The sequence below is a fragment of the Epinephelus fuscoguttatus genome, linkage group LG10 (assembly GCF_011397635.1).
Source record: "Epinephelus fuscoguttatus linkage group LG10, E.fuscoguttatus.final_Chr_v1".
Taxonomy (NCBI): Eukaryota; Metazoa; Chordata; class Actinopteri; order Perciformes; family Serranidae; genus Epinephelus; species Epinephelus fuscoguttatus.
In genome coordinates, this window is record NC_064761.1 from 14249688 (window position 1) to 14261301 (window position 11614).

The 11614-nt window shown below is 40.8% G+C and overlaps 1 protein-coding gene across 1 annotated transcript in view; it reads left to right on the forward strand.

The window, feature by feature from the left end:
• LOC125895807 (glypican-5-like) overlaps positions 1 to 11614 on the forward strand; it is a 70653-nt gene extending 59039 nt beyond the window's left edge. Inside the window, exons 10-11 of the mRNA XM_049587932.1 lie at positions 8740 to 8846; positions 8934 to 11614. Of these exons, the coding sequence (XP_049443889.1) occupies positions 8740 to 8846; positions 8934 to 9029 (203 nt within the window). The 3' untranslated portion in view covers positions 9030 to 11614. The remainder of the gene's footprint in view (positions 1 to 8739; positions 8847 to 8933) is intronic.

Genomic DNA, 11614 nt, shown 5'->3' on the forward strand with positions numbered 1-11614 from the left:
TGAAAAGACAAGATTAAGTAACTGTCAGTAAACACTGACTTCATCGATGCAATGTTTACTTTGCAGGGACGACCCCCATGCGTGTGCACACGCGCGCACACACACACACACACACACTAACCAAGGCAGCTGCCAAAATCACCCATTTAGTCACCCATTTAGCTCATTTAACCTTGTGTTGCTCGTTCATAAAACGTACAGCCGGTCTTGTGATGAACCGGTCGGAATGTTCGCTCACGTTTTCTGGGGTTAATGTTAGCAAATAAATTAAAAAACAAGTTCCACCAAACCAACCCACCACCCAGTCCCACCCCACCCCCATATCGTATCAAGCTAACGTTAGCTAACTACCGACTAACCAGATAATATTAGCTAATTGACAAGCACTTACTGGGCAGAATGGCTCTTCAAATGACGAACAAAGTTTGAAGTTGTCGCCTGGCTGTCCGAGATGTTTATGCCGCATGTCTTGCACTGTGCTGTTCGTCTTTTGCCGTAATAATGGTAATTCCGAAAGCCGAAGACGATGACTCTCGGTACCCCTCCCGCTGACATGTTGATGCCTATCTGATATAAGAGGGCGTGTTTCTCAAATAAACACATAAGGTACGTGGAGAGGGCATGACTGATTGACAGGGTAGTGATCCAATCATGACAACGCCATTCTCAGCCTGCACTCCTACCGGGTAATCGACATTATTTTTTAAATTATTTTATAAATTTTATATTCTAACCGAAAACAAGTCAAGTCAAGTCCTGAGTCTTTAACTTCCAAGTCCGAGTCAAGTCTCAAGTCTTTTATTTTTTGTCAAGTCAAATCACAAGTCATCAAAACAGCGACTCGAGTCGACTCGAGTCCAAGTCACAATGACTCGAGTCCCCATCTCTGGGACGAAATGCCGAGCAGACATGAAGAGCAACCTAGAGCTTTCTGTTGGAAATGTAGGTCTCTTTGCTTTGCTTCATTAGCTTGCTAAAGTATCAGCCTTGCCTTAACAACAAATGTAATTTTCCCACAGTAGTAGCTTGCATTGTATGTACAAGCAGTGTAGGAACGTGGGGCCAAGAATGCTGCCTACAAAACAGTAACCAACAGTTCCTGCATAGTATACCTTTAACTTTTTTATCCAGCAACATCAGGTCAATCCAAATGTCCAGTACTTCATTTTATGACCAAAACCTTGCAAAACTTACATTCCTCTCAAACACTGTATACCTGTTAGCATGCTGATGCTAGCATTTAGCACGAAGCACTGCTGTCCTTGTGCGCAGCCTCACAACATGCTAACATGGCTGTAGACTTTAAGTCCTGTTTAGATGAAATTCCCTCTTTGGCTTGGGACTATTCATTGCTGTGCTGTGGTGAAGTGATAGACAGTGGAGAATTACACATTGTCTTCGTTGGAAGAATCCACGTAATAGAAACACAACACTTCTTGGAACACTAGTTGGTATCTAAAACAACAGTGCTTGCTTGTAGCATGTCATGCATTCATTATCTATAACTGCTTGTCCTGATACAGGGTCACACAGGGGCTGGAGCCTATTGGGCAAGGGGCAGTGTACACCCTGGACAGGTTTTCAAGTTATCACAGGGCTCATATATAAGCCCTTTTTACACAGAGATTCCGTAATTGGGCCGCTATGAAGTCCCTTCTTTATGTCTCCTTTGGATTTTTACACATAACCAAATGACAGCGGCATCGATCTGCTCCAGTGTGTGATTATAGACTGCATTGCGCCTCTGCGAAATCAAAAGAGATGTGACGGGAGAGACATGTAGCACATTACACATCGGCTTCTTTTGTGACATACAGCATACACATCAGCAGCGCTTTGTAAACAACAACAATGGCATTAACATGTCAATAACAAATATTTACCACCCCTGTTATATGGCGGCTGATCTGGTCCTCTGCTCAGAGGGTGAGGAGCTCCCAGACGTAATCATTTCCTGGTTTGCAGACATAAATAGCAGCTGTTTTTTTTTCTTTGAGTTAGCTGCTAATTGCTAACAGCTACTTTTAAAATCTACCATAGTGGGTTGCATGCATAACACATCATCAAAGTGTCCCACCTGTACCACCCATGATCCCGTTCAGTAGACTGTCCTATTTATACAGACACTCACTGCGCTGTTACTTCCTCTTGTGGCGGATTAAATGCGAGCCCATGCTGTCCCCATTCAGCAATCATACCTTATATACAACACAGCAAGACAATGTGATATTCCCGCATTTAACAGAGGGTATAAAAGGGGCTATAGAGACAGACAACAATTCATGCTTATATTTACACCTACGGGCAATTTAAGTCACCACTTAACCTCACATGCATGTCTTTGGGCTGTGGGAGGAAGCCAGAGAACTTACAGAAAACCCACACTGACACTGAGGGAACATGTAGACTCCTTACTCCATCAGATTTGAACCTCAAACTCTCTTACTGTGAGGTGACAGTACTAACCACTCCACCAACGTGCTGCCCGTAACATATCATACCAGTTAAAATAATTTTGTAAATGTCCTAAATTTTTTGTTTGATGGCCAAACCAGAATCATTCATTTCCCTGAGTTTCTTTCTATGTTCCTGGTTTGATCCAAGTCTGCAAAGCTTGTTCTTAGAAGACACACTCTTTGACACAGAGCCTATCAAAGTAAAATCCTTTAAGTTAATCCAAACATTGAGTGAACTTTGCTAAGTAATCCCGTCAAAATAAATTACAGCATCACTTAGTACAGAATAGTATAAGCTAACTTAAATGCTTGAAAACATTGTAGCAAATTACCCGCTGGGGACACATTTGATGATTTTAGTGTCTATAGATTCTCGTCTCAATGAGAAAGTTGACCAGCAGGCCAATTCCATAATACTATTTCTTTAAGTCCTTAAATTACAAGATGACAGCAGAGAAGAATGTTAAGAGATGCAGTACAGTGTGTTGGCAGGCTCATTGCGTATTCAAAGAATAGCCACTGGTGTTAGCGTTTAGATACATTATCACTATTTATTTACTATGATGTTGACAGTGCATAGCCTGCTCTTATTTCTGTCTTTCTTTTCTTTGTCTTTCTCTCCCTCTCAGCTTTTTTAAAATGTTGTTATCATTTTATAATTTGATTCTGATAAGTACTTGCTGGGAGTATAATCCACAGATACCTTTTACCATGCTCTTTTTGCTCTGTGTGTGTGTGTGTGTGTGTGTGTGTGTCCTCCCTGGGGAACTGAGGCTGAAGTAATGAAATGCTCATTACTGATTCAGCTGGAAATGCTAGGGATACATTTACACGCCTACACATACTCACACACACACCAGCTATCCAGACACTTTCCAAGGTCACCTCGCATCATATGTGTCTGTGTGTGTACTGTATGTGTGTGTGTGTGTGTGTGTGTGTGTGTGTGTGTGTGTGTGACAAAGAGAGAAAGAGAATGAATGCCTGTTGTATACACTGTGCATGTTGTGTACAAATTGAGGAGCAACAAGATTGGGCATAATTGGGGCCTAAATTGACAGTTCTGTACAATACACCACAGGCATCTGATACCAAACACAGTCATTAAATACACGCACGCACACGCACACACACACACACACACACACACACACACACACACACACACACACTCACCTTTGCTGTCAGTTCACTTCAACTTTCACTCATCAGTTCATGCATCCCTGACAGCCTTTCATTACTTCATCCACACAGACACCCCCCCCCCCGACACACACACACACACACACACACACACACACACACACACTCACACATACATACTATATAATGAACATAAACACACACACACACACACATATACATTTGAAATACCTGAGGTTACCTTCTGAGGCAGGAAAAACCATTTGTTTAACACATTAAAATGCGTTGATTTAGTTCTGCTTCACACACAGAACAGTCTGATCAAAGCATAGCTAACATGTTTCTGTGACACACACTGTGTTTATGGACACACATAGAGCACATGCACAGTATTGTGTGCTGTTATTAGAAAGATGCTGTGTTGTCAGCGGGGTTTTGTTTCAGATGGCAGACTGGAGGAATGCATGAAAGAGAATTAAACAAAGTATCACTGGCTCTTCTGGAATGGATGTTGTGGTTGTGTATTACAGGTGAGTCAGGGATGCTATAGTCCAAACATTAAGAATGCATCAAAGCAGTGGTTCCCAACCTCTGGGGACCGCCAGGAGTCTTTGAGGTCCCCAGAAAAATGTGGAATAGTTTATTTTCACTATTTCCTTCAATGCAGAAGTGAGCCCCATGCGAGTAAAAGTCATAAGAGGTTTCACTTCCTCCACAGTCATCTCCTCAACTGTAGTTGACAACTCCAAGATTCTGGTCTTAATCATAAATAACAACCAAAATATTTTCAGATGGAGCTCCCTAAAGTAAAGTCTTATGAAATGGGGGTGCATGACCTATTTTGTTTTAATTTTTTGGGAAAGATTGAGAACCACTGGATTAAAGACCCACAGGTGAAGATGGTAATTTTGGCCAGTGGGTCATTCGGATGCAGAATTTTGTTTCTGTTATAAAGAAACATCTTGAAAAACACAGTCCCTATTTTTAAAATAGGGAAAAATGTTCACCAGAGACATGCTGCATCTTATCAACAATAGCTAACCGTCATTCATATTTGACACGGATGAACATTTATTTATTTATTTATCGAAATCAGTGTTTTATTCAGAAGACTAGTGAAACCTTAGCAATTCAATCACCTTAAAATATGACTTTCTTTTTAATGATCATGGGTTTGCCAGCAGGTATCTGCTTCCTTTGAGCAATATATTAATATTATTATATTATTGTATATTTTACCATGGCATTTAAAAGTCTTCTTGGCGGGGAAAAAATAATTGCTTCGGAAACAAGCGTAAAATCTTAAGATCTAAAAAGAAAGAAAGAAATTTCCTGCAAAAATTGTTTTAATAAAAGACATTTTTGTGACTGGATTCAGTGATTTAAAGTCTGTTTTAATCCATTTTCTTCTGTTCATCTTTGATATTTTCCTCATGACATTGCAACACATAATTAGTTACAGTTTGTGAAAAATCTTGCCAGAAATAGTCAGTTTTCAATTATGTACAATATTCTTTGCCAGTTGAGACACGTCTGCCTCCTTTCAGACTAAAAAATATCTTCACCAAACCCTTAGAAAGCTGTGCACTGTGTATGTTGACATGTATGGGTGTTAGAGAAAGAGAGAGAGAAAGAGAGAGGCGCACTAAGCACTTGGCAGCCAGACCCAGTTTCCTCTGGGTCACCACAGCTCTGATTTATGGCCCTGCTCCACCTGCTCTCAACCCTTACTGTCACCCCTGGGCAAACGCTTCTTCAATCCAATTTCTTTTTTTATCTTATTATTTCAGAAAAGTATCTCAATTACAAGTCATTGGAACATTTATTTGCTTGGGTAGCAGGGAGCGATGTATCACTGTCGCTCTCCTCCTCAGCCGTTACAGTGCATGGTGACCATTTTTGTCCTTCCTTGTAAAGTGTCAGTTCAGCTCCTCTGAGGATGCAAACTGTGCATGAATGGAGTTGTAAGCTGCTCAAATGCTGGATGTCAATGAAGCAGGACGGAACTTTTGGCTGATCTGCAATTACATTGACCTAGGGTCTGCAGTGTACCACTGCAACTCATTGACAGGATCCTCCAAATGTCACTCTTATTATCACCCAAACACACACACACACACACACACACACACACACACACTCATTACTCATTTCAGTAAAGGTTAAGCTACCCCATGAGTATGAACAGTCACATCGTTCATCACTCATCTCTGGGTGTGTGTGTGTGTGTGTGTGTGTGTGTGTGTGTGTGTGTGTGTGTGTGTGTGTGTGTGCGTGTGCGTGTGTGCACATATTTGTAGCCAATATGCCACATGTGACATGTTCTGGATTGTTGCTAAGAGACAAACATGCCGAAGGGCATGTTGGAGGAGACTGCATGTTGCCACCCGCTTTTAGAACACACAAACATGTACATGCACATGCTCGTGCAAAGAAGCCTTTTAAAGTTGGAGTGACACTGATTTAAAGGGATAGTTCGGGTTTTTGGACATGAAGTTGTGTGAAACGCTGACCATCTGTGGCTCTGATGTGACGGTGTCACTACTGTCAACGAGCCTCCTGAGGGGGACATGTGACCAAAAGGTTTCAAGCTACAAAAAAGTATGCATGTGTTTTGTTAGACTATTTCAATAATTTTAAAACATCCCCGCATTACGTCAGACCTTGCTATCAATTGGGACTATTTTCTGGCCAGTATCACTCCGCCTTATACTACATAACGTACCTATTTGAAGTCAAATCATGATGTTTTTCTAAACTTAACCACATAGTCTTCATGACTATGTGGTTAAGTGAAAGTTAAACCTAATGGCACAGGCACTTATGCTGATAACCACAATGTGAGCATACTAGTCAGTGTAGCAGGACCCTTCTAACTGGTATCTAAGACACTGATAATCACTAACGCCCACTTAATGGAGTGATTACATACAAAATGGATGCATTTTTTCATCTAAACCTGCTGCCTGTATGAGCAAAAGAGGGTCCGTTTTGGCATAATTCCATTCTCAACAGCAAAAGTCAGATATTGTGACAGATATTTTGTTAAAACTGAAACGAAATGAATTCATCCCAGTACACTTGTTATGGTGCAAAAGCAATAAAAATATGATGCAGTTGTGTTCCCCAAACAGGTTCACACCAGATGTGACACAAGGTTTTCAATTGTGATGGGAACAGATGTGCACAAAACAGACCACACACACACACACACACACACACACACACACACACACACACACACACACACACACACAAACACACATTTGCACAGCCATGAGCCCAGGGCCCCATATTGCTCCATGCAGCTATTTGTCAAGAGAGCACACAATAAAGGACAGATTCAAAATTGGTAAACATTCTGCTGGGAGTAAATCATCCAAATCATCAACACAGACAGTCAAAAACACATCATGTGTCTCTCACACAGATATTTTGTTTGTGTCTGTGTTTTGATACTCTAACATTTTGTGTGTTCATGCTTATGTTTGTGTGTGTGTGTTTATATGGGAGTTTTCCCGCTTTCTTCATGTCTGTATTGTTATGAGATATAATATTTGTGTGACAGTGTGAACATTAACAACTCATCTCATTCCTCAGCGACTCAAAGAGGCTCTTTGTCTATTGTACCTCAGGACAATGTGCATTGTGAGAGACAGAATCAGATTTCTGTCCAAGCAGGTGTGTCTGTGTCTGTGTGTGTGTGTGTGTGTGTGTGTGTGCGCGCGCGCGTGCGTGCGTGCGTGCGTGCGTGCGTGCGTGTGTGTATGTGTGTGTGCCAGGATAGGATAGAGTATATTGTGACTGAATTTTTTTTTTGTGACAGAGCAGGTGAGTATGAGATGTCTGTGGCTGATACGTGTGTGTGTGCTTGTGCGTGTTTGTGTGCGTGTGTGCACGTGTGCATACGTGAGAGCGTGTGTGTGTGTCTGTGTCTATGTGTATGTATGTGTGTTCTTAGCCTGCGTGCGTGCCTTTAGCTGCCGGCACATTTTGTCTCCCTCCTGTCCTAATCCACTCATTTACCTGAGTTCCTCCCATGAGGCCATGAGGTGCTGGAGTACTGCCAACACACACACGCCTACATGCATATGAAAGCATTACAGCAGCTGGCAAAGTCCGGCCGTATGCCCATTAAGTGAAGCAACATTTCACACATCTGTGTGTGTGGGTGTTTATGTGTGTAAGGTAACAGTATTCACATTTGTGCAAAGATGCGGGTGGGTGTGGTGGAGCCCATAAATCTTCCAGGTCTAAACAACAACAAAAACACCCATAAATAATGCAAGATTTTGTGCAATCATGAGACTAAAAACAGAACCAGAAATGACTTCCACAAATCTTGACTTAATTTATGGACTTATTTATTTATGGAGATATTTTTAAAACTAGAGTTTTCAGAATGATTGCAAAGGCTTGAACTTGTTTGGGTTCATTTATCTGATCTTTTCAGACACTTGAAGTCAGTTAAATGAAGCCTCGCTGCTGGGAAAACTAGATTAATGGGGTACAGTGTCTCCTATGTTTGAGATTATTATCATGTAATATAATAAATACCGTATTTTAGATACTAGATCTTTATTTGTAGAGCACTCGGAGATGAGCAACAAAAATAAAAACAAATAGAAAATGTAGATACATTTTGCTGGATCAGATTAAAAATGAAAATTAAAAAGCGAAAAAGTCAGATAAGCAAAATAAGAAAAAGTCAAGCAAAATTAGATTTAAAAAGGGAGTATAAGGATATGTACTGCTATGTGATGCTGTTCTTCACATAACCAATTACTACCAGCTATCTTGACCTCACTGCACAGGACACACTCCTTGTTAATCTGAGTCAGTTCTATGTTAACACCACCTGCTGTGATTTAGAGTGTGTGAAAACTAGTTAGCGAGTGAGCAGAAAAGTTGAAATCAATAGCTATTAATAAATAAATGGCGGCTGTGGTAGCAACATGAATGCAAACTTGATCAAACCTTCAGTTAAAAATCAGTTGAAATGAACATATTTGGAACAGGACAGGAGGTGCTGATAATCAGTGACTTCGTATGTGACGGGGCTGTTGGGTGTAGAACCACTGCTATACCATGAAGCCCTATAAATTATACTGTATCATATTTTTGCTTCTGTCTTTCTCAGGCGATGAGACAGGTGATATATCCAGCGGCCGTAGTCCAGCAACAAAGGACATGGCTCCTCCTCCGCCTCGTCGTCCTGTACCTCCTCATCACCTCTCACCTCCACAGGTAGGTCACGGCCGTTCCTCCTTTCACATCCAACGTCTCCCTCCTTTATTCATATCATGTTGCATCTTATCGCACATTCTCTGTCAGGTTGCCGTTCGAGGCTCGGCCCACGCGTTGTCTGTTGAACCTTTGACACTGGCGGCCCTCCTGCTCCTACTGCTGTCACCATGGGAACACCGCTGATCACCGAGAGACGGGCTGACGGAGACAAAAAGACTGAGAGACAACCACACCTGTTTTGTGGTGTGGTTGAGTATTTGGAGTTTCTGTAAGCACAGGTCAACCACTCTGATTGTTTCTGTTTTGGGTGGGACGAGCTGTCGGTTCATCACCGCTGCAGGTGCACAGTATGCATTTTTATGTTACCTGTACTGACCTCTACGTGTGTTTGTTTATGTGTATTTAACTCTGATAGGATAGATTGCACAACACTACTGACCTTTTTTTGAAGAGAGATGTAAATACAAATATATATATATTATATATTTATATAAAGAATTTCTATAGATAACAATGGCTTGATGTGTAAATAGAGATTAATATAGAGCAGAGCACATTGACTTGGACGTGAAGGGATGTTTTGTTTGATTTGACCTTTACATTATGTATCCCCCACGGAGATTACGATCCATTGCAGCTATAGTTCAAGTTGAAAGCATTCACAGTAGCAGCAGGGTGCCCAAAGCGAATGCATGTTGAAGAGAACTCAGCACTCGATAGGCAAAACAACTAATTATGTGATACTTCAGACTATTACAGATGGCCATGCAGCATAATGAAGAATTTGATGGTTTGGCCTGTTAGCCTGCGCAGACTGAAGCCCATCCGGCACTTTCCTTTTTCACACAAACATGCTCTTTTGTTCATGCAAGCTGGGTGAATTTTTTATTTTTTATTTTATTTTTTTTATTTCTGCAGCGAGTATGCTGACAGTTTAAGTGTGTAACACTTGCTCACATATAATTCCTTTGAAAATGACTCTTTTTTTAAAAGCAGAGATCTCCCAAGAAACTGTGTCCTGTGGTAGCTGTCATTTCCACGTATATTATACCTTTTATAGAGTCGTAGCTGTGGGGAAAATGAGTTAAGACTGTTTTTCTTCTCAAGCTGTACAGTGTTCCGAGTTGTAAAAGCACTACAGGGAGGGATGTAACAGCTTCCATTTCAACTTCAATTTTACTTGTAAGCTGCCACAGACATCCTCGACACAAGGCTCAGTTAAAAATAAGAACATCCTAAACAATAAAAAGCACCTTACAAAAGAGAAGACTAAATATGGCCTGCATGTACGAGCAGGAAGACAAAACCGTCTGCCTGAACAATGAATAATCAGACATCCCCTTGTCATATGCAAACACTGAACTGTCACAGTGTTTTCAAATGCTGGCTTGTCCCCAGATGTATTCATTAAAATTACAATAATGATATTATATTGAATACAACAAACAAAATGCTATATATCAGGGACTTTTCTGATGCATGTGTTATCAGCCTGTCTCTGTATCCAGAGGAGACAAGAGAGTGATCAGAGTACAGCTGCGCCCAGATCCAAACATGTGAATTAAATTTAATTCATGTTAATTAGGACCATCAAGTCTCTCTCTCAATCCCCCAAACTGCACACAACAGCAGGACAGACAACTGGAATACTCATTAATACATTCAAATGGAGCTAATGATCCAGCTGAAGGACACTGTGTGCATTTGTGTCAGTTTATGACCGACTTTCTTCTCATCATTTTGTCCCATATAGCCTTTTGAAATTAGCAGAATTCCCATATAAGTGTGTCTGCTGGCATCACCTGAGACGTTTATTCATGAAGGACTGTGACTGACAGCTGAGACACCTTAAGAAATACCATTAAGAGCCTATGTATGTGAGTTATCTGGGCAGCGAGCCCAAATACCGTGTTAGCTAGCAGGATGCTTTTACAGCATAATCTGTCAAACAAGTGTTATTATTTGATTAGAGTTTAAACGTTATACCCAAATGAGATAAGATTTTGGATTGGAGCCAACTCCTCCATCTTTCACAGCTCTTGCTAGGCGACCTACATGAACAAAACACCAACACACACCAATGCACACACAGGTAAGTGGATATATAAAATGGATGGATACACACTGATTGTTTCTCAACACGGAATGAGACGAGGATGGGCTATTGACAGCAATTTCGGAGCTTTGGAAAAAGAAATAGTTTTCCTATAAACCTAACATTTTTTGGGGTAATAATTAAAATGATATTGTCTGGAAAATGAAGGTAAGGCATCACTCTGTGGATGCTCACCTTCATGTGAGAGCTACAAACTGCTGTCTTTGGATCGCAACTTTAATGATGAAAAATCTTTGCAGTGAAGTGTGAATTTTGTTAGTGCATATGTGTATATGAGACCAAGTGACGTTTTTCATATCAAACGTAGAAGCTGTTTTGTTGCTCCTCTAGTGCTGTGTTGTCTCAGCATGTGTGTTGAGACACACTGGTGTGCCATGGAGGGAGCTGTGCTGTGTGTCGTTGTCAAAAAAAATCATTAAATGTACTTTATCAAGGTTTAACAGCTCTTTTTTTTTTTTTTTATTAGAAATTCTAATGTTGTAGCAGTATGCAGGAACACACACAGTAGCCAACATCAACCAGTTAGTGACAGTAGTTTGGTTTCTCTCCCCACTCTTTAAAAACCACTGTGCTAATTTAATGAACTAAACCAGTGACTCTCATGTGAAACTTAAATAAGCCTACTGTAAGACAGTGTGTCCATTGTGTAACC